This window comes from Electrophorus electricus, chromosome 24 (assembly GCF_013358815.1).
Source record: "Electrophorus electricus isolate fEleEle1 chromosome 24, fEleEle1.pri, whole genome shotgun sequence".
NCBI lineage: Eukaryota > Metazoa > Chordata > Actinopteri > Gymnotiformes > Gymnotidae > Electrophorus > Electrophorus electricus.
This window is the reverse complement of record NC_049558.1, coordinates 10,207,445-10,231,398: the sequence shown is the minus strand read 5'-3', so window position 1 is coordinate 10,231,398 and position 23,954 is coordinate 10,207,445. Positions and strand designations below refer to the sequence as shown.

Below are 23,954 nucleotides of genomic sequence, written 5' to 3'. Positions count from 1 at the left end.
TAAAAGACAGTGCTGATTAATAAACTCCAAACACACTCATCCTTCTGCAAGCTAAACTCAAATGCAATTGTTTTAAAGATAGTCTTCATAATTTCTAAACCATCCTCATCATCAATCATTCCCCAAATGCTTCTGTGGTGTGGCATGTTTGCCCAGAACATCTCACCTCACCTGTCCTGCAGCATGCTGAGGAAACTGCGCCTGAAACAGAACAGACACTGACCGAGAGGGGCCATGGGGGCATGTGTGTGCCTGTGCAAGTGTCTGTGTGTGTATGGATGTGCGTGTATGTGTCTGTGTGCGTATGTGCTTAGAAGGCCCCTAGAAACAGCTGCAGAGGCCTGAGTGTGTGTTGTGTGTTGTGTGTTTGTGTGTGTGTGTCTTTAATTTCAGGGTTGGGGATTCATATGTAGAAGACTGTAGAAACAGGGTTGAGTGTGACGGATTGATACACACAGATGCTGCACAACTTCTGACTGTATCAGTTGGTTTTTAGGGATCTTGAGATTTTGAGGTGGAGTGGAATAGTGATGGTGGTGTTCACTTTTAATAGTGATGATGATCACTCTTAATAGTGCTGCTGGAATCTCTGTTGATAGGGTCCCCAAAGCATGACGGCAGTGTTATATTGATAGTAGAAGAAATATTTATAATATAGGAATGTTCATTTAAACCCTCTCTCTCTCTCTCTCTCTCTCTCTCTCTCTCTCTCTCTCTCTCTCTCTGCTTTACTTCCTGTCTGTCTTCCTCTGAAGTGTGTGAACTACAGTATGAAACCTGCCCCTCCCAGAGAATGACACACACATTTACAGATGAATGTGTACATGCGTGTGCGAATTTATATTTTATATTTTTATATCTTCACACACACACACACACACACACACACACACACACACACACACACACACACACACACAAAGAGAGCTCAGTACTGGTTTTATCGACTGGGCCTTGTAACCAGGACCCAGATGTGTGCACACATACTCACACACGTGTGTGCACCTGCAGGGCCTGGTGGGCAGTTGTACTGGGATGCTGGAGTTCCTGATTGCAGTCTCTGATGTACTGATACATGAATGTGAACCTGAAGAACACATTAGCACTTAATGTTACACGCTGATCAGAAGGGTTAGTGCACTAGTATACTGCAGTGTGTCAGATACAAATGTGCACTAGTAGTGCTCAGAGAGACTGTGCACTAATATGGGCTCAGAGAGAGTGCATTGTATGGACTCAGAGTGAGCGTGCACTAGTGTGGGCTCAGAGTGAGCGTGCACTAGTGTGGGCTCAGAGTGAGCGTGCACTAGTGTGGGCTCAGAGTGAGCGTGCACTAGTATGGGCTCAGAGTGAGCGTGCACTAGTGTGGGCTCAGAGTGAGCGTGCACTAGTGTGGGCTCAGAGTGAGCGTGCACTAGTGTGGGCTCAGAGTGAGCGTGCACTAGTGTGGGCTCAGAGTGAGCGTGCACTAGTGTGGGCTCAGAGTGAGCGTGCACTAGTGTGGGCTCAGAGCGAGCGTGCACTAGTGTGGGCTCAGAGCGAGCGTGCACTAGTGTGGGCTCAGAGCGAGCGTGCACTAGTGTGGGCTCAGAGCGAGCGTGCACTAGTGTGGGCTCAGAGCGAGCGTGCACTAGTGTGGGCTCAGAGCGAGCGTGCACTAGTGCAGTGATCCCTGGGGCTTACTGGGCCGAGCTGACACTAGTGCAGTGATCACCAGGGCGTACTGGACCCAGCTGACAGTGAGGAACTTCTCTAACTATAAGTTGCAGTGTTGATCTGAACATCCTGATTTAATTTCCTGAAAGTGAATGGATACTTGTGTCATGTTACTGATAATACAGAAAAAGAGAGAGAGAGAGAGAGAGAGAGATATGTGTGGTGTTACTGATAATACAGAAAAAGAGAGAGAGAGAGAGAGAGAGAGAGAGAGAGAGAGAGAGAGAGAGATGTGTGTGGTGTTACTGGTAATACAGAGAGAGAGAGAGAGAGAGCTGTGTGTGTGGTGTTACTGGTAATACAGAGAGAGAGAGAGAGAGAGAGATGTGTGTGGTGTTACTGATAATACAGAAAAAGAGAGAGAGAGAGAGAGCTGTGTGTGTGGTGTTACTGGTAATACAGAGAGAGAGAGAGAGAGATGTGTGTGGTGTTACTGGTAATACAGAGAGAGAGAGATGTGTGTGGTGTTACTGGTAATACAGAGAGAGAGAGATGTGTGTGGTGTTACTGGTAATACAGAGAGAGAGAGATGTGTGTGGTGTTACTGGTAATACAGAGAGAGAGAGATGTGTGTGGTGTTACTGGTAATACAGAGAGAGAGAGAGAGAGCTGTGTGTGTGGTGTTACTGGTAATACAGAGAGAGAGAGAGAGAGATGTGTGTGGTGTTACTGGTAATACAGAGAGAGAGAGAGAGAGCTGTGTGTGTGGTGTTACTGGTAATACAGAGAGAGAGAGAGAGAGAGCTGTGTGTGTGGTGTTACTGGTAATACAGAGAGAGAGAGAGAGAGATGTGTGTGGTGTTACTGGTAATACAGAGAGAGAGAGAGAGAGAGATGTGTGTGGTGTTACTGGTAATACAGAGAGAGAGAGAGAGAGAGAGAGAGAGAGAGATGTGTGTGGTGTTACTGGTAATACAGAGAGAGAGAGAGAGAGAGATATGTGTGTGGTGTTACTGGTAATACAGAGAGAGAGAGAGAGAGAGAGAGGTGTGTGGTGTTACTGGTAATACAGAGAGAGAGAGCGAGGGAGAGAGAGAGCTGTGTGTGGTGTTACTGGTAATAGAGAGAGAGAGAGAGAGAGAGAGAGAGAGAGAGAGAGAGAGAGAGAGAGAGAGAGAGAGAGAGAGAGAGAGAGAGAGAGAGAGAGAGAGAGAGAGAGAGAGAGAGGTGTGTGGTGTTACTGGTAATAGAGAGAGAGAGAGAGAGAGAGAGAGAGAGAGAGAGAGAGATGTGTGTGGTGTTACTGGTAATACAGAGAGAGAGAGAGAGAGAGAGAGAGAGATGTGTGTGGTGTTACTGGTAATACAGAGAGAGAGAGAGAGAGAGAGATATGTGTGTGGTGTTACTGGTAATACAGAGAGAGAGAGAGAGAGAGAGAGGTGTGTGGTGTTACTGGTAATACAGAGAGAGAGAGCGAGGGAGAGAGAGAGCTGTGTGTGGTGTTACTGGTAATACAGAGAGAGAGAGAGAGAGAGAGAGAGAGAGAGAGAGAGAGAGGGAGAGAGAGAGAGAGAGATGTGTGTGGTGTTACTGGTAATACAGAGAGAGAGAGAGAGAGAGAGAGAGAGAGAGAGAGAGAGGTGTGTGGTGTTACTGGTAATACAGAGAGAGAGAGAGAGAGAGAGAGAGATGTGTGTGGTGTTACTGGTAATACAGAGAGAGAGAGAGAGAGAGAGAGAGAGAGAGAGAGAGAGCTGTGTGTGGTGTAACTGATATTATGGAGAGGGAGAGAGAGATGTGTGTGGTGTTACTGGTAATACAGAGAGAGAGAGAGAGAGAGAGCTGTGTGTGGTGTAACTGATATTATGGAGAGGGAGAGAGAGATGTGTGTGTGGTGTTACTGGTAATACAGGTTACCTGAGCCAGTGGGCGTGGCTACATATTGACTGGGCTCTATGATTGACTTGGTCGTATCCAGGAGGTGTAATGGAGGTGTGTGTTTAAAAGACAGTGCTGATTAATAAACTCCAAACACACTCATCCTTCTGCAAGCTAAACTCAAATGCAATTGTTTTAAAGATAGTCTTCATAATTTCTAAACCATCCTCATCATCAATCATTCCCCAAATGCTTCTGTGGTGTGGCATGTTTGCCCAGAACATCTCACCTCACCTGTCCTGCAGCATGCTGAGGAAACTGCGCCTGAAACAGAACAGACACTGACCGAGAGGGGCCATGGGGGCATGTGTGTGCCTGTGCAAGTGTCTGTGTGTGTATGGATGTGCGTGTATGTGTCTGTGTGCGTATGTGCTTAGAAGGCCCCTAGAAACAGCTGCAGAGGCCTGAGTGTGTGTTGTGTGTTGTGTGTTTGTGTGTGTGTGTCTTTAATTTCAGGGTTGGGGATTCATATGTAGAAGACTGTAGAAACAGGGTTGAGTGTGACGGATTGATACACACAGATGCTGCACAACTTCTGACTGTATCAGTTGGTTTTTAGGGATCTTGAGATTTTGAGGTGGAGTGGAATAGTGATGGTGGTGTTCACTTTTAATAGTGATGATGATCACTCTTAATAGTGCTGCTGGAATCTCTGTTGATAGGGTCCCCAAAGCATGACGGCAGTGTTATATTGATAGTAGAAGAAATATTTATAATATAGGAATGTTCATTTAAACCCTCTCTCTCTCTCTCTCTCTCTCTCTCTCTCTCTCTCTCTCTCTCTCTCTCTGCTTTACTTCCTGTCTGTCTTCCTCTGAAGTGTGTGAACTACAGTATGAAACCTGCCCCTCCCAGAGAATGACACACACATTTACAGATGAATGTGTACATGCGTGTGCGAATTTATATTTTATATTTTTATATCTTCACACACACACACACACACACACACACACACACACACACACACACACACACACACACACACAAAGAGAGCTCAGTACTGGTTTTATCGACTGGGCCTTGTAACCAGGACCCAGATGTGTGCACACATACTCACACACGTGTGTGCACCTGCAGGGCCTGGTGGGCAGTTGTACTGGGATGCTGGAGTTCCTGATTGCAGTCTCTGATGTACTGATACATGAATGTGAACCTGAAGAACACATTAGCACTTAATGTTACACGCTGATCAGAAGGGTTAGTGCACTAGTATACTGCAGTGTGTCAGATACAAATGTGCACTAGTAGTGCTCAGAGAGACTGTGCACTAATATGGGCTCAGAGAGAGTGCATTGTATGGACTCAGAGTGAGCGTGCACTAGTGTGGGCTCAGAGTGAGCGTGCACTAGTGTGGGCTCAGAGTGAGCGTGCACTAGTGTGGGCTCAGAGTGAGCGTGCACTAGTATGGGCTCAGAGTGAGCGTGCACTAGTGTGGGCTCAGAGTGAGCGTGCACTAGTGTGGGCTCAGAGTGAGCGTGCACTAGTGTGGGCTCAGAGTGAGCGTGCACTAGTGTGGGCTCAGAGTGAGCGTGCACTAGTGTGGGCTCAGAGTGAGCGTGCACTAGTGTGGGCTCAGAGCGAGCGTGCACTAGTGTGGGCTCAGAGCGAGCGTGCACTAGTGTGGGCTCAGAGCGAGCGTGCACTAGTGTGGGCTCAGAGCGAGCGTGCACTAGTGTGGGCTCAGAGCGAGCGTGCACTAGTGTGGGCTCAGAGCGAGCGTGCACTAGTGTGGGCTCAGAGCGAGCGTGCACTAGTGTGGGCTCAGAGTGAGCGTGCACTAGTGTGGGCTCAGAGAGAGTGCTGTGGAATGTTAGAGCACTGGAATGTTAAAGCTGCATTCCTGAGTGTCACGCGAGCAGTACAAGATTCAGTCACCATTCTGCTGGTTTTAATATACCTGCCTGAATACTACAGCTATCATGAAAAGAAACATTTGTTGTGAAATATTTTTATTTTATGACAGTTGGTGGTTCATATGAGTTTGCTCTTGCTCACTATCTCTCTCTCTCTTTTTCTCCAGTGAATGAGTACCTGTTTATGGTCCAGGCTCGGGGGGTGAGGATCAGGGAGAATGTCCGCAGTATTGGGGCTCAGGTCCTGGAGCAGGTTGTGAGAAGTGCCTACAGCAACGGAACTGGTATGGACCTCCACTAACCCCACCACTCTCCACTAACCCCACCACCACCACCCACCACTCTCCACTAACCCCACCACCACTACCCACCACTCTCCACTAACCCCACCACTCTCCACTAACCCCACCACTACCACCCACCACTCTCCACTAACCCCACCACCATCACCACCACCCACAACCACCACTACTAACCCCACCACCACCACTATCCACTAACCCACCACCACTACCCACCACTCTCCACTAACCCCACCACTCTCCACTAACCCCACCACTACCACCCACCACTCTCCACTAACCCCACCACCATCACCACCACCCACAACCACCACTACTAACCCCACCACCACCACTATCCACTAACCCACCACCACTACCCACCACTCTCCACTAACCCCACCACTCTCCACTAACCCCACCACTACCACCCACCACTCTCCTCTATCCCCACCACCATCACCACCACCCACAACCACCACTACTAACCCCACCACCACCACTATCCACTAACCCACCACCACTACCCACCACTCTCCACTAACCCCACCACTCTCCACTAACCCCATCACTACCACCCACCACTCTCCTCTATCCCCACCACCATCACCACCACCCACAACCACCACTACTAACCCCACCACCACCACTATCCACTAACCCACCACCACTACCCACCACTCTCCACTAACCCCACCACTCTCCACTAACCCCACCACTACCACCCACCACTCTCCTCTATCCCCACCACCATCACCACCACCCACAACCACCACTACTAACCCCACCACCACCACTATCCACTAACCCACCACCACTACCCACCACTCTCCACTAACCCCACCACTCTCCACTAACCCCACCACTACCACCCACCACTCTCCTCTATCCCCACCACCATCACCACCACCCACAACCACCACTACTAACCCCACCACCACCACTATCCACTAACCCACCACCACTGACGCCACCACCACCACAACCCACCACTCTCCACTAACCCCACCACCACCACTCTCCACTGACCCCACCACTCTGCTCTAACCCCACCACCACCACAACCCACCACTGTGCACTAACCCCACCACTCTCTACTAACCCCACCACCACCACCCACCACTCTCCTCTAACCTCACCACCACCCTCCACCCTTCATCCACCACTGCAATAACTCCACCACCACCCTTCACCCGGCGCTCCGCTAACCCCACCAGTACCTCCCTCCTACACCCACTGCACCCAGCACTCCACTAACTCCACCACCACCCTCCACCCACTACTCCACTAACCCCACCACCACCCTCCACCCAGCATTCCACTAACCCCACCACCACCCTCCACCCAGCACTCCACTAACTCCACCACCTCCCTCCACCCAGCACTCCACTAACCCCACCACCACCATCACCCTTCACCCACTACTCCACTAACCCCACCACCACCCTCCACCCAGCACTCCACTAACTCCACCACCACCCTCCACCCAGCACTCCACTAACCCCACCACCACCCTCCACCCACTACTCCACTAACCCCACCACCACCATCACCCTTCACCCACTACTCCACTAACCCCACCACCACCCTCCACCCACCGCTCCACTAACCCCACCTCCCTCCACCCGGCTCAACCCTAACATCAGCAACCTCCACCCAGAGCTTCACTAACCTCACCACCACCCTCTGCATTAACGCTGCCCTCAGCTGATGTTTCAGGTCTGAATACACAGAAAACAGGAAAGTAATTTCTGCTCTGCGCTGATAATAAATTGCCTTCCATAACTGATGTGACGGCTCATTTGTTGTGAGCTGATGAATTTATGTATGGATCTGCACATTCTCATATACGCAACATTACTCTGTGTATCTCTTCCTCTCTTTCTCTATCTCTCTCAGACTATCCGTATGATTTTAGCCTGAATGAGACAGATGCCCCATCCTCCCCCTATCTTCCGATGGGGTTCACATACCTATCCAGTGATGTCTGCCCTGAGAGACTTCCTACCATGAGTATGTGCTGCCATGTCCTCTCATGAGTCCCACTGCTTAACGCGTCTGTTTCTGTTGTTGTCTGATGAATTTGTTCAGTAATTATTTAATCATGTGAGCATCATAGTGTCCTAATACAATGTCCTCTCTCCCCTCCCCTCCCCTCAGAGGGCCGGTTGCTGGTAGATATGAGCGAGAGGTCCATGGAAGATGTGGAGAGGACCTTGCTGCAGACGGATCCCAGCCTTCTGATTGGTGGTCACTGGAAGCCTCAGGACTGTGTCCCACGCTGGAAGGTGAGACTGGGTTTCATCTCTCTGTTGAACTATTAGCTGGATAATAGGGTTAATGGTTAACACTGCTCCTCCACACTGCTAGCTGGCGAACACACTCACCTACACGCCTGTCTCTGTCTCTGCCTGCCTCTTTCTCTGCGCCTGTCTCTGTCTCGGCCTGTTTCTGCCTGTCTTTCTCTCCGCCTGTCTCTGTCTCGGCCTGTTTCTGCCTGCCTCTCTCTCTGTCTGTTTCTGCCTCTCACTGTCCTGACTAAAGGACTGAAAGCTAATCAACACTATGGTGAAATAAATGACTCCAATATCATCAAAGTTACACAGAAATTAAAATGCAATTGGCCAAAACTCAGAAATAGATCCAGGATAAAATAAATGACTAGGTTCAGAAAGATGTCCATCAGTCCAGCCATTCATTTTTATTTCATCCATCCATCCAGCCATCTCTGGTTTCTGCTCAGTGTCTGAGCATGTAAGGAGAGAGAAAGCAAAGCACAAGGTCTCACTCCTGCAGATCACTTCTTTTCTCACTTCTCCAGATCACTCCACAGCTACACCACAGCAAATGTTAAAAAAAAGTCTTTATCAGCATGTTTCAACTAACCCATGAAAACAGAAGAATAATCTTTGTCTTTTGTAAGACCTGTCAGGTAGCCGGAGCTCTGCCTGAGTGTGATTTATAAAGATTATGACGATCACACACACAAACACACACAATTATGATATATACACCCATACGTGCACACACACACACACACACACACACACACACACACACACACACACACAGGAACAAGCAGAGGCCAGAATAACACCCGGTCTGACTGTGTGGCTACTGCCTGAACAGGCAGGTCCTGCCAGTATATCCACCATTCTTCCTTCCTGGATAGGTGGCCATCTTGGTGCCTTTCCGAAATCGTTATGAGCATCTGCCCATCTTACTGCATCACCTCATCCCAGCACTGCAGAGACAGAGGCTCCAGTTCGCCCTCTACGTCATTGAGCAGGTAAAGGTGGAGTTGGGCGGGGAAGGGGTGTGGTGGGCGGGGCAGGGAGCGGTGGGCGGGGCAGGGGTGTGGTGGCTTAAGCACCACTGGAATGTGCAAAGGTTTTCTTCCCTCTGTTGTGAAACTACTTGCACTCTGCTTACTGTTCTTATAATAGAGTAAGGTAGTACACACACACACACACACACACACAAACACACGAGGTACATTGAGAGTCATAAATAATAATTTTATCCTTATCAGAGTTGTGGATCATAATTGTAAAGTTTTATCTGTTGGAGGGAGTCTGAAGTTCACAGGAGATCTGGGGCTGATGCTCGAAAAACTTGTCAGTGCTCAGCAGCCAATCATCTGCTGTTTAGATTAGACTCCACCCCCTCAGGAGCAAAGGTTCCTCAAGAATACTGAGATCATCATACGGCAAGGCTCAAGTGTGTGTGTGTGTGTGTGTGTGTGTGTGTGTGTGTTCGTGTCTTCTCCACAGGCGGGTTATGAGCCCTTCAACCGTGCCATGCTGTTCAACGTGGGCTTCAGGGAGGCAATGAAAGACCTCCAGTGGGACTGTGTGATCTTCCATGATGTTGACCACATCCTGGAGAACGACAGGAACTACTACGGCTGCAGTGACATGCCACGGCACTACGCTGTCCAGCTCAACAAGTACTCGTACATGTGAGCGCTTTTGGAATGCATGCACACACACACACACACCCCTTCTCTATGGTGAAGTTCTTATGGGTTTGTTTTATTTACGCAGGCTGCCGTATGATGAGTTTTTCGGGGGGGTCAGTGGCCTCACTGCTGAGCAGTTTCAGAGGATAAATGGCTTTCCCAATGCATTCTGGGGCTGGGGTGGGGAGGATGATGACCTTTGGAACAGGTGAGGTGTTTATAAATCCTCCTAAGGCAAACAGAGACTCTGAATAGATCAGCACACACCATAGCACACACACACTGTAGCACATGTCCCAAGGTACAGCACACACACATCCCAGAGCACACCACACACACACACACACACACACACACACACACACTGTAGCACACACCACACACACGCTAGCACACACATACTATAGCAAGTCCCAGACCACAGCACACACACACTATAACATGTGTAAGGTGGTCTCAAACCCAGGTCATGATACCTGATGATGCCTACAGCCGACTGGGTGAGCAACCACGTTCTAACAATGGTGGGCCCATGTGCCGAACAGTTAGACCTCGGGTCAGGTAAAACAAAAGGAAAAACTAAACACCACGCCGAGCGTGGAAAAAAAGGTAGAACAAAGGATGCCACGGGAAGAAATGGCAACCCCGATGCACTGGGGAAAACTCAAACTAAAACTTCCCAGACAAAACCAGAAAACGGGGAGGAACTGGAATGGTTAAGGGAAGCCTCCGGAGAGAGACAGACTCGAGAGGGGAAAACTGGAGAAGGGAGGGGACGTGTGAAGACACGGACACTCTCGCAGCACAAAAGTGAGGTGTAGCACGAGAGCTCACAGACCTCAATACTTGGTTCACTGGTTCACTGGGCTTATATAAAGTCTAGCCCAGCTGTGGAGTGTTAAGCCTGATTAGTGGTGTGGTTGACTCGAGGCCTCCCTCTGGTGACCGGAAGGGGCTTCGGCCTGGCGCCAACCCTTACAACATGTCCCAGAGCGCAACACACACACACACTGTGGCACATGTCCCAGACCACAGCACTCACACACTGTAGCACCGAAGAGGATACTAAATTCCTCACACCTGCAGCAGTGCTTTTCAAATAAACAAAACCGATTGCCTGAGTGTCTGGTACTCATCATCGTCACCTGCTGGAGGCAATGCCAACTGAGCCTGTTGAGAAGCATGTTTTGTTCAGGCTACTGTTTACCATATAATTAGAGGAAATGAGTCCACGTTCTTTAGGTCTCTTACAACTAGCAGAAAGCTATCCTTCTAAATAGTTTATAAATATATTTTTTCCTGAGTAGTTGTAAAAATCACAACGATGCTGGCAGCGTTTTTGTTAACTTTACAGTCTATATAGAATAGAAGATAGATGAGAGATGATAGAATTATCTCCCGCTACTGAAGATCACACAAGCTGATAATAGTGGGATGTTTTTCTCTGAAGTGTGAAGGGCAGAGGTCAGAGTTCATCTAGAATACGTGTGGTGCTCCGGTCTTAGGGTCCTTAGTCTCAGTTGGCTCACTGCTGTGGTCACTTTCTCACGGTGTGACAGGGTCCAGTATGCTGGGTACACTGTGAGTCGCCCTCTAGGGGAGATCGGCCGCTACATGTCCATACCCCACCACCATCGAGGAGAGGTGCAGTTCCTGGGCAGGTCAGTTACATTCTTACCCCACCCTGATCCCCCCCCCACACACACATTCACACAGCCTCCTGTTACCCTCCCCGTTCCTACCCTGCTCTGCCCTCCCCAATCTCACCTCTGTTACCCTGCCCGTTATGACCCCGCTCTGACCCTAGAGTTTACCGACCCTCTGTCATTCTCAGGTACACGCTACTTCGGCACTCTAAGGAGAGGCAGAAGCTGGATGGCCTGAACAACTTACACTACTCCCCCGTAGTGTCCAGGAGGCGCCTCTACACCAACATAACCGTGGCTCTGAGTCGAGACCTGGCTCTGGTTGCAGACTACTGAGGCTCCTGGCTTGTCCCCTTGTGCAGGAGGACAGAGCAGGGGACCAGTGTGTCCTCCCCACCCAGCTGAGCCACGACTCTGTCCAGGACGCGTCACCTTTGCTACTTCTGTTCTCTCCGGTCCCATCACCGAACGGCTCCGAGCCCAAACCCAGGAGCTGGTGTTTGCTTCTGTCCACCATCACGCTGTTGCATATCGAGTTTTCGTCTGCCTCCACTCTTCTGCGGTCTTCACGTCACTTCCCCAGGCTGATGTCCGCTGGGCGGAGCTCCCGGGGACTGGGCAGAGCCCGCGCCTCCGTCTCTGGGCACATACTCCCTTTCACTGACCAACCGGGCACCACAACAGCAATGAGTGCCGTGTCTTCTGACCAACCGGGCACCACAGCACCGAGAGTTGGGTCCACTGTTTACAGTGGGAATGAGGAGGCAGCCGGAGGCACTGCCCCCTGCACTGGCTCCTCCTCCTTTCCTCCCTCAGAAAGAAGCACAGCAGGTTCTGTGCAAGAGAAACAGAAACATGCACTGATATGAGCTGGACAGAAACCATGTACAAGTTATAGGAGTAAACCAGAGTGACTGTGTGCACGCGTGCGTGTGTGATGGTGCAGCAGTCTATTTTGATGCCAGGACATAAAACATTTAAAGGACATTTGAAAATGTTGACCATTTGTATGGGTTTGAATTTCCTTTATCAGTATGAATCTAGGGAGGCTGGGTGTGTCATGGCAGCGTGGATGCTGTCGTAGGGCATAGCTGTGCAAATCCCTCTCACACACACACACTGTCTTTAAAAACATAACATAACATAATCTTGAAAGTTGTAGTGCAGTCTCTGAACATGCACAGTGTGTGTCACCCGTGTCTGTGTGTGTGTGTGTGTGTCTGTGTGTGTGTGTGTGTGAGAGAGAGCTGGCAGAGAGAGGCTGTGGTGTGGCAGGTCGTGTGTCCCGACGGCGTGTCCCGACGGTGTTCCTCCTCTACACCGCTACTCTTCAGGTCTGAGCACTAGAGCATTGCTAGCAGCGATGGGAGTTCTAGTGCAGTTATGCTAGCTGCCGTTTGTTCTCCTGCTAATTAAGCACTGCTGTCTATCAAGCACGTTAGACATTTTGGGTGACCTCTCCAGAAACTTGATGTTTAAAATATGAATTGAGGTAGCGCCTGTTTATCTGCTGTTCATTTCATTCCAGTTATCTCATGTACCGAACGTTTCTGAGCAGTGATGTTTACACAGTGAGGCACTGGCTTCACACTTTGTTTTGTTTACACAGGGGGCACCTAGCAGAATTGCCCCACAGTTATCCCATAATTGCCCCAGTGTTGTGCTGATATTGCAGGAGTGTTTCCCGACCTCCGCATGGAACAGTCCGTTGTAAAAGCAGTGAGAGGACCTTGAGCTGCACTCTCGGAATACGTCACTTCAGCCAAACTCCTCATTCATCTGTGGGCAGTGCAGTTAGAAAACACAACCTTCACAGCACAAGGCTCAGACAAAGTGAGGGTTAGGGATTAGGGGTAGGGGTTAGGGATTGGGGATTAGGGGTAGGGGTTAGGGATTAGGGGTAGGGGTTAGGGGTTAGGGGTTAGGGATTAGGGTTAGGGATTAGGGATTAGGGGTAGGGGTTAGGGATTAGGATTAGGGGTAGGGGTTAGGGATTAAGGGATTAGGATTAGGGGTAGGGGTTAGGGATTAAGGGTTAGGGATTAGGGGTAGGGGTTAGGGATTAGGGGTAGGGATTAGGGGTAGGGGTTAGGGATTAGGGGTAGGGGTTAGGGATTAGGAGTAGGGGTTAGGGATTAGGGGAGCTGTTAGAACACTGACATATTTGCATAATTTCAGATGATAAAACTGTTGTGTGAACATACTACCATATCAGTAATTAATGCGCCTTTTAAAAGAGCTGTTTTTTAAGCGAGAAACCTATGATGGTGCATCATTGTCAACCAGTGAGGACACACTGCCCATTGTGGAAATCCTGCGTGTATGCATGTGTGTGTGTGTGTTTGCATAGATTATATAAGACCCAAAAACCTACAGTGGATGGGGAAGTTAGTATCCCACAGCAATCTCCTGTGTGTGTGTGTGTGTGTGTGTGTGTGTGTGTGTGTTTGTGCACATATGTAATACATCCTCCTCCCTCATTCAGGCAGTGCCTCTAGCTACCTATATGCCAGTGTGTATAACAGGGGGCCATAAGTGAAGCTATTTGCAATAGTCCATTAGAGTCTCTGTCTCACAAGTCTCACATGTCACCTGTCTCATGTGTTTCATGTTTCATGTGTTTCGTTTGTCGGCCTTGGATAATTGGCCTGCAGACCATGCTAGGCTGCAGGATTACAAATCACCTAATACACACACACGCGCGCACACACACATGCTTACAAACTCACACACTGGTACATGATCACTACACACAGGGTTTGTAATGCCGTACATACCTGTGTGTGTTTGTGTGTGTGTGTGTTAAGTGCATCTCAGAGGCAGGTTCTCTTGTATTTATGATTTCTTTATGGACATCTTTTCCCCTGTGGTTGATTTTATTATTTTTGTTTTGCTGTTTTTTTGTTATTATTCTTGTTTTGCTTTATTTCTTTTGATTCTAAGTCTAATTGTCTTAATTGCTTCTGTAAAGCAGAGGTGTGATGTTTAAAATGAGAAGCGAATGCACTGAATTGCATGAAGGAAAAAACACTACGATACATCATCTGCTTAGCTGAGCGCGAGTCATGTTTATGAAGATGCCGATGGAGAAAGAGAAAGAAGGAGAGAGATCAGGGGAGCGAGAGACCTGTTTTTCCAGCTGAACCCCGGTCTGTGCCACTCTGACAGGAGTCAGGGCTGTGTCGGGTGGGGTAAGGGTAGGGTGGTGTCGGGTGGGGTAAGGGGTAGGGTGGTGTTGGGTGGGGTAAGGGTAGGGTGGTGTCGGGTGGGGTAAGGGGTAGGGTGGTGTTGGGTGGGGTAAGGGTAGGGTGGTGTCGGGTAGGGTGGTGTCGGGTGGGGTAAGGGTAGGGTGGTGTCGGGTGGGGTAAGGGTAGGGTGGTGTCGGGTAGGGTGGTGTCGGGTGGGGTAAGGGGTAGGGTGGTGTTGGGTGGGGTAAGGGTAGGGTGGTGTCGGGTAGGGTGGTGTCGGGTGGGGTAAGGGGTAGGGTGGTGTTGGGTGGGGTAAGGGTAGGGTGGTGTCGGGTAGGGTGGTGTCGGGTGGGGTAAGGGTAGGGTGGTGTTGGGTGGGGTAAGGGTAGGGTGGTGTCGGGTAGGGTGGTGTCGGGTGGGGTAAGGGTAGGGTGGTGTTGGGTGGGGTAAGGGTAGGGTGGTGTCGGGTAGGGTGGTGTCGGGTGGGGTAAGGGTAGGGTGGTGTTGGGTGGGGTAAGGGTAGGGTGGTGTCGGGTAGGGTGGTGTCGGGTGGGGTAAGGGGTAGGGTGGTGTTGGGTGGGGTAAGGGTAGGGTGGTGTCGGGTAGGGTGGTGTCGGGTGGGGTAAGGGTAGGGTGGTGTTGGGTGGGGTAAGGGTAGGGTGGTGTCGGGTAGGGCTGTGTCGGGTGGGGTAAGGGTAGGGTGGTGTCGGGTAGGGTGGTGTTGGGTGGGGTAAGGGTAGGGTGGTGTCGGGTAGGGTGGTGTTGGGTGGGGTAAGGGTAGGGTGGTGTCGGGTGGGGTAAGGGGTAGGGTGGTGTTGGGTGGGGTAAGGGTAGGGTGGTGTCGGGTAGGGTGGTGTCGGGTGGGGTAAGGGTAGGGTGGTGTTGGGTGGGGTAAGGGTAGGGTGGTGTCGGGTAGGGCTGTGTCGGGTGGGGTAAGGGTAGGGTGGTGTCGGGTGGGGTAAGGGTAGGGTGGTGTCGGGTAGGGTGGTGTCGGGTGGGGTAAGGGTAGGGTGGTGTTGGGTGGGGTAAGGGTAGGGTGGTGTCGGGTGGGGTAAGGGTAGGGTGGTGTTTAAAGTCTTGCCTCCTCTCTATGTCGTGACGCTTCTCCTCTCATCTCTCTGTGAGCACTGGAGACTTTCTGCCAGGTTCAGTCTCCTTTTCTTTCTTGGCATCTGACCAAAATGGCTGTGCTCTGCCAAGCTTGGGCTCTGGAGTTAGAATAGTGCTTCATGTCATTTGCCTGTAGGTTTAGTATGTCGATGCTTTGTCCTGAATCAGTTTCCCTAACTGACACACAGGAAATATCTGAAATATTGACACCAGTCTCACTGGTCTTCTGATTTAGGGTAACTTGATTTTTCAGCTCTGTCTGGTGTAGAGACGCCTACGCCATTCTTCATTCAACCAGAACCATGATGGAATGTTCTGTTCCTGATGGAATGTTCTGTTCCTGATGGAATGTTCTGTTCCTGATGGAATGTTCTGTTCAGGTCCGTTTGTGATGACAGGAGAACCACATCCTACCCCTCGAATGAACGGAAGCCTTAAACAAAATTTTAATTTATTCAATATTGTTTTTATTATTTTTTAATTTTTTAACGTCGGATCTATTTAAAATCCTAATGCATATGTTAAGAATGTTTTAGGAGGCAACGGTCATGCAGATCACTACGAATGCTGCAGTAATACTGAACAAACGTGGAGGTGTTTACCGAGGCTGCTTTGGTGCCAGTTACGTTTCTCAGAATGCCACAAACTCCAACGTCCAACACAATAGGTTCAGACAAAATACATCACTTCAGACAGACAACAGAGCTTCAAACATCAGTGAGTCACTCTTCAGTGTAGTAAGGACATCAGTGAGGCGACACTGTGTCTTACTAAGGACCTCAGCCTGCTGTATAATGTTTATCATACAGCTACCAAACCAGCACCTCAGTAATCATCTCCGAATTCCTCATTCTTCTAAGTGCTAAGTGTCTTTTTATGAACACAAAAAATGTGTTTAGATAAGATGATGATAATTGATGATGATGATGATGATAAATGATCTTCTTTGTGACTTAAGGAGCTGTCTCCTTGATCTAAAGCCATCTGCCACTCGTATCATCTTGGCCTTATGTGCAAGTCGTATGTTTGGCGTGTAGGTGATGTTTAAGATGTGAAGTCTTTTTTTAATGATTACCACTGAACTGGCAGAAATATCAAAATAAACAAGATATAAAGCCATGACTCCGTCTGACCTTTTGTGCTTGGTGGTTTTCTTTGTGTGAGATTGCTGATGTCCAGTGTTCTGAAAAGCAGTTGGAAGGTATGTTACATAACACAGAGGGCGGAGTGGGGTTGGAGGGCCACTGTGAGGTGTGTTACACTGGCTTTTGTATAATCCATCCATCCATCCCATCAGCAAATTGCCAAAAAGAAATAGATTTACAACTCATGTGTTGTCTAGTGAAAAAAACCAAAAAAACGAAAGTACACAATTGACATATTATAAATTAGATTATGATTGTATTATTAATAAAATAATAATAAAAGAAATGTATACATTCTGTTTCATTTGTATCACTACAGCATTGTCTCGCACACAGATTATTCTCCAGATCTATTAGATCTTTTGTTTATAATAACATAATTATAATCTCATCACTTGCCACAACCAAATGTCAGCCTTTACCTTCTGTATTAAATAACACATGTCTTTGTGAAAGCTGATTTCCATAAACAACACTATAAACATGTTCCTCGCTGCTGTCCTTGATGAATTTGGCTGGGCAGGTTTGGTAACAGACTGTTCCTGCAGCATTCAGAGACATTGAGGCTTTTAGTCTGCGTCTTTAGTGAAGGTTCAGTGTAATTATAAACCACATTAGCTGTCTACCTGTATACTCGTGGAATGTTTTAAAATTTGCCTAAGAACAATAAAAGTCTGCATATAACTGTAATAATATTGCTATAATACTGCTATGATATTTCTGTAATACTGCTAGAATACTGCTGTAATACTGCTATATTGCTATAATAGTTCTGTAATATTCCTATAGTACTGCTGTAATGTTGCTATAATACTGTTGTAATAGTACTGTAATACTGCTATAATACTGCTGTATTACTGCTATAAAAGTACTGTAATGCTGCTATAATAGTACTGTAATACTGCTTTATTACTGCTGTTATAGTACTGTAATACCACAAAAATACTGCTATAATACTGCGGTAATACTGCTGTAATACTACTGCTATAATACTGCTATAATACTGCTGTAATACTACTGCTATAATACTGCTATAATACTGCTGTAATAGTACTGCTATTATACTGCTATGATACTGCTGTAGTGCTGCAGTAATAATGCTATAATACTGCTGTAATGTTACTTCTATAATACTGCTATAGTATTGCGGTAATACTACTGCTATAATACTGCTGTAATACTGCTGTAATACTACTGCTAATATACTGCTTTAATACTACTGCGATTATACTGCTGTAATACTGCTGTAATACTACTGCTATTATACTGCTATGATACTGCTGTAATACTGCTGTAATAGTGCTATCATACTGCTCTAATACTGCTCTAATACTGCTGTAATACTACTGATATAATACTGCTGTAACACTACTGCTATGATACTGCTGTAAAACTGCTGTAATAGTGCTATAATACTGCTCTAATACTGCTGTAATACTACTGCTATAATACTGCTGTAACACTACTGCTATGATACTGCTGTAATAGTGCTATAATACTGCTCTAATACTGCTGTAATACTACTGCTATAATACTGCTGTAACACTACTGCTATGATACTGCTGTAACACTACTGGTGTAATACTGCTCTAATACTGCTGTAATACTACTGCTATAATACTGCTGTAACACTGCTATGATACTGCTGTAACACTACTGCTGTAATACTGCTCTAATACTGCTGTAATACTACTGCTATAATACTGCTGTAACACTGCTATAATACTGCTGTAATACTACTGCTATAATACTGCTGTAACACTGCTATAATACTGCTGTAACACTGCTATAATACTGCTGTAACACTACTGCTATGATACTGCTGTAATACTGCTCTAATACTGCTGTAACACTACTGCTGTAATGTTGCTGTAACACTACTGCTATGATACTGCTGTAATAGTGCTATAATACTGCTCTAATACTGCTGTAATACTACTGCTATAATACTGCTGTAACACTACTGCTATAATACTGCTGTAACACTACTGCTATGATACTGCTGTAATACTGCTGTAATAGTGCTATAATACTGCTCTAATACTGCTGTAATACTACTGCTATAATACTGCTGTAACACTACTGCTATGATACTGCTGTAACACTACTGCTGTAATACTGCTCTAATACTGCTGTAATACTACTGCTATAATACTGCTGTAACACTACTGCTATGATACTGCTGTAACACTACTGCTGTAATACTGCTCTAATACTGCTGTAATACTACTGCTATAATACTGCTGTAACACTACTGCTATGATACTGCTGTAACACTACTGCTATGATACTGCTGTAACACTGTTGTAACACTACTGGTGTAATACTGCTGTAACACTGCTGTAACACTACTGCTATGATACTGCTGTAACACTGCTATTGTCATGATTAGTCCCTCCCAGGTTCCAGCTTCCGTGGTTTCATGTCTTGTGTGTTTGGGGTCCATGCCATAGTTTCGTTTTCTTCTCTCCTCGTTTGATTGCTTGCACCTGTCCCTTGTTTCTACCTTTGGTTCTTCTATTTAAACCCTGTCTTAATCCCTGTTAAAAATCGCTTGTTAAAAAAATACAGATACCAAGCTGCCATCTCACTTGAATCAAACCCAAACATATTGCCGTGTGTAGCTCTAAGCCCTTGAGCTGACCTTCTGCAAATATGAGTGTGGGCAGCACTTCCAGTCTGGCACACATCCTGCCTCGCACACTTCCTGTCTGTCCCTGCCGGTTCTCTTTTGCCACAGCTGCAGTAAAGAGCATCCTTCAGCATCCTCCAGCAGAGCACTCTGGGTATTTTAGGGTCTCTTTAATGGCCAACTCTCTCTCTCTGAAACGTGTACTGTCACTATACCAACGTGACAGCAATAAAGTCCAGTTGTACTGCCAACAGTAAACGTAGAACCTGTGATGCTATCTGTATCCTCTATGTGAAATAGGATCTGTCTAAGTGTGACTAAGAGTTCAGCTAGACGGAAAAGGAAACTGCGTACACTGTCACACACACACGCATGTGTGCTCACAAAGTATGAAGGTTTGCACAGACTCAAACATTTACTACAGGTGCGTCATGACACAGATGTGAGTTAAACTGGCAACTCTGCGTGGAAAGCTCTTCTCAGTAACAACAGTACTGCGTGGTTTCCCTTGTTAGAGCGCACGCACACACAAGCCTACCGACCGCTGTTTATAAACCATTAGTACTTTATTGTTTATGTCTGTTTATCCTCTACCTTTTAACATTTGTTTTACTTTGTCTCATATAAAACACCCAGACTAAACAGAATGTTGAAGCTGATATAAAACTTACAACCACATAAATCAACACTGCATAACTGTCCGTAGCACCCACTACAGGCCAGTGATAATTGTGGTTTTGAACCAGAGCACTATACGACACAATCAGCACACTGGTCTCATTGTCACTTGAGTCACTGGTCTCCAGTTTCAGGACAGGAGTTGAATATGTAACCATAGTGACTTTCCAAATCGAGATCTGAGGATGGAATGCAGTAGAAATGCTCAGATCCATGTAAGAAAGTTTTAGTTCAGACAGTATATGTGAGTGTGTGCGTGTATATATATATATATATATATATATATATATAGTGTTTGATATCTAGCACTGTTCTGCAGTGCACTTCTTATATTCTTAAGGAATATGTTTGTTCCTCAGTGTACTGTTTTAGGTGGTGTATTGTTTAAATTAAGTAGTGTGTTGCTTGTTAAGTAGTGTATTGTTTAAATAGTGTGTTAATCTATGTTAAGTAGTGTGTTGCTTATGTTAAGTCGTGTGTTGTTTTTGTGTAAAGTGGCATGTTGTTTGTTAAGTAGTGCTTTGTTTATGTTAGTAGTGTGTTATGTTAAATAGCAAGTCCAAAAAATGTAGTCTGTAACAATTTGGCATAGACAACCCATCTTCCTTTCATTGCTTTGTGTGTGTCTTTGTGCATGTGTGCATGCACATGGTGTGTGTGTGTGCACGAGTGAGTGAGAGAGAGAGAGAGAGAGAGAGAGAGAGAGAGAGAGAGAGAGAGAGAGAGAGAGAGAGCATACAGAGCCAGGAAATAAACAACTAATGACTCCTGAGGGTCATGTTTATTTAAGTTATTGCTGCCCTCTGGTGGTAAATGTTGAAACCATCACAACCAAGCCATCTTTATGAGTGATTGCCAATGCAGTGTTTCCAACATTTCACTTATTTCACTTAGGGTTTTAAAACATTTTTAATCTTGAAAAATTATAATCTCTTAGAAACAACAAAAAACAAATACAGTATAAGTCAGAGGCATATATTTCTCTTACAAACAATTCACACACCACAAGGTTTATAAAATATGTTTAGCACCATTATTGTTGACATACAGTAACTTTAAAAGAGAAGAATGTAGAGGGGAATGGGAGTGAGTGGTTTTAGAAACCTGTAGCAGCTTATAGTTCTGACATCATTCTCATTGCTGTGTGTTAGCTATGATCTTACTAATCACCTATTCCAGTGTTCCTCGGTCCCTGGGCTGAAACACCTGATTTCAGTCATGCAGCAGAATGTGTTACATCACTGCAGCAGAATGTGTGTTACACAACTGTAATCAGAATGTGTTACATCACTATAATCAGAATGTGTGTTACATCAATGTGATCAGAATGTGTGTTACATCACTGTAAGCAGAATGTGTGTTACATCACTGTAATCAGAATGTGTTACATCACTGTAAGCAGAATGTGTTACATCACTGTAATCAGAATGTGTGTTACATCACTGTAAGCAGTGCTAAGCAGGGTTACTTGAGCAGAGGGACAGGGAAAAACTGGTCTGAACCAGACCTGATATAAGGATACAGTCCTTAAGTTATTGAACAGAACAGTAGAGACAGAGTGAAAGAGGACAGAACACAGCCCTGCTGAGGAAGAATGGAAGCTAAATCAAAGGAAAGGAAACTGCTAATCTGTACAAGCTAGAGCAGAGTTTGTACCCTTGGGGCTACTGGTCACCACGCTGGTGGGCGGAGTCTGTAGCCTGTGGGCTACTGGCCACCATGCTGGTGGGTGGAGTCTGTAGTCCGTGGGCTACTGGTCATCTTGCTGGTGGGCGGAGTCTGTAGCCTGTGGGCTACTGGTCACCTTGCTGCTGGGCGGAGTCTGTAGCCTGTGGGCTACTGGTCACCTTGCTGCTGGGCGGAGTCTGCCTTGCTCACGCACTCTTCCAGCCCATCTTTCAGCTGTGCCAGCTGTTGGGTGTGGCTGGCCAGTGTTCCATTTACCTGCGCCAGGTAGGTGTCCGAGTGGCTCTCTAGCTCCGCCCGGATCCTCTCCAGCTCACGTCCCAGCTCGCTGAGGCTGCCACACTGGCCTTCTACGCGGCTGACGCGGCTCTCCACACCCATCACCTCTCGACGCACCCCCAGGGCCGTGCCTCGGCAGATGTGCAGCTCGCTCTCCAGCTGGTGCCTGAGGCCCTGCAGCTCACCCTTCAGTTGGATCAGCCGTCGCTCGCCCGCGCCCAGCAGCGACGCCTGGCGGCCCACCTGCTCCGCCACGCCCCGCACCTGCGACGACAGCCGCTGCTCACGTGTCTGCCAGGAGGAGTTGGCGTGGCCCACCTCTCGGGTGAACAGGTGTACAGAGTCGCGGAGCCCCTTCAATGTGCGGTTCACAGAGTTGACGTTGATCTTGAGGAGGGTGATCTCCCCCTGCAGCATGTCCTGCTCGTCGCGGGCCAGCTGTACCATGACGCCCTGCATCGTTCTGTTCAGGCGCTCTAGCATGTCAGAGTGAGCGTCCAGGCGTTCTGACAGCTTCTTCTCCACCTCCTTGCACTCTTCCACCTCAGTCTGGAAGTCCTGGGTGGAGTCCCGGCCGGGTGCGGGAGAGCAGGTCGATGTGCACAGCAGCTCCAGGTCCGTCAGCTGATTCTGAAGGCCATCCAGTTCGGTCTCCACCCTCCGACGCATGTTCTCGATTTCGGTCTCCAGCGCTGGCACCACCTGGCCCTCCAGCAGGGATGGGGCCGTGGCATTGCTCAGCTCCTCCACCACCAAGATCAGCCTCTCCTCCAGGTTCCTCAGCTTCTTGTCCAGAAGGGGGTTAAACCCATCCAAGGATCCTGCCCCCACATCTGACCTGCCTGGCCCGCCCTCGCCCCTCTTGGTGACGTTAATTCTGCCTTCTATGCCGACCAGGCGGGCATCCAGCAGTCCCTCCATGTGGAGTGTCTGCTCCGTTAGCACCACCTGCAGCTGCCTTTGTGACTCCGTCAGGTCTCTGACAGCCTCCTCCAGCAGCTGCACACGCTGCGACAGGCTGACCTCGGTCAGCGTGAGGCCCTGCACCTGCGTCTTGAGCCTCTGGAGCTCCTCCTTCAGATCTGCCTCACGGCCCTCCAGGCTCTGACCGCTCAGCTGCTCCTGATGACACTCCTGCTGTACCTGAGTGTTACAGTGCTGGGTTAACGCTGCAAATCTGCACCCTCACTAAACACCATCTGTGACTCTTACACTGGGGCAGTAATATTTGCCTTTTAATTACAAAAGATGAACTGTCTTCATTGTCCACAGTATAACTAAAGGCGTGTTGGTCCTCTAATTATGTGGTTTCATATTTCATATCAAACTAAGGCTAGGTTTAGGGCTTGGGCTAGGTCTAGGGTTAGGGTTAAGGCTAGGTTTAGGTTTTGGGCAAGGTCTTTTCTTAACAACGAAGCTTCATTGTTAAAACAAGATTCTTTAATTCCTTCAACCACACCACTTACAAACACATCTATCTGTAAGGTTTTGCAGCGCTTTCGCTATTAATTCTTTCAAGGTCATAAAACCATATAGAGTAAGAAATGATGCCCCCACCTGTTCAATCCTCTCATTGCAATGGATCTCCAGGCTGGTCAGCCTCTTATCAAATTCTGCCCTCACACCAGCCAGCCTGGCGTCCAGCGCCTCCTCCAGAGCCCTGAGGTCCATGCTAGCAGGGATCGGTCTTCCATTGGCGGACTCCATTAGTTTCTTCAGGTGCCCGTCGTGACCCAGCACCATGCCACGGAGCTCCTCCAACATGGTACTCTTATCACGCAGCTGATCTTTGACCTCTGTGACCCTGCCCACTAGCTCGCCGAGGACGGGAAGACCCTCGCCACTGTCTAGGACGCCAACGCCCACAGTGGGGTCTGACAGGCGGGGGGCACTGCCCA

At 47.9% G+C, this 23,954-nt stretch overlaps 2 protein-coding genes across 2 annotated transcripts in view; one reads left to right on the top strand and one right to left on the bottom strand.

Moving 5' to 3' along the window:
• Nucleotides 1-12,012, top strand: part of b4galt5 (UDP-Gal:betaGlcNAc beta 1,4- galactosyltransferase, polypeptide 5) — a 34,726-nt gene extending 22,714 nt beyond the window's left edge. The window contains exons 2-9 of the mRNA XM_027024523.2: nucleotides 5,618-5,734; nucleotides 7,631-7,744; nucleotides 7,892-8,019; nucleotides 8,904-9,020; nucleotides 9,505-9,692; nucleotides 9,778-9,900; nucleotides 11,252-11,353; nucleotides 11,527-12,012. Coding sequence (XP_026880324.2) covers nucleotides 5,618-5,734; nucleotides 7,631-7,744; nucleotides 7,892-8,019; nucleotides 8,904-9,020; nucleotides 9,505-9,692; nucleotides 9,778-9,900; nucleotides 11,252-11,353; nucleotides 11,527-11,674 — 1,037 coding nt within the window. The 3' untranslated portion in view covers nucleotides 11,675-12,012. The remainder of the gene's footprint in view (nucleotides 1-5,617; nucleotides 5,735-7,630; nucleotides 7,745-7,891; nucleotides 8,020-8,903; nucleotides 9,021-9,504; nucleotides 9,693-9,777; nucleotides 9,901-11,251; nucleotides 11,354-11,526) is intronic.
• An 8,859-nt stretch (nucleotides 12,013-20,871) lies between these two features.
• Nucleotides 20,872-23,954, bottom strand: part of LOC113586414 (EMILIN-3) — a 14,175-nt gene continuing 11,092 nt past the window's right edge. Inside the window, exons 5-6 of the mRNA XM_027024508.2 lie at nucleotides 23,614-23,954; nucleotides 20,872-23,199 (exon numbers count right to left, since the gene is read on the bottom strand). The exon at nucleotides 23,614-23,954 is cut by the window's right edge and continues 150 nt beyond it. Coding sequence (XP_026880309.2) covers nucleotides 21,928-23,199; nucleotides 23,614-23,954 — 1,613 coding nt within the window. The 3' untranslated portion in view covers nucleotides 20,872-21,927. The remainder of the gene's footprint in view (nucleotides 23,200-23,613) is intronic.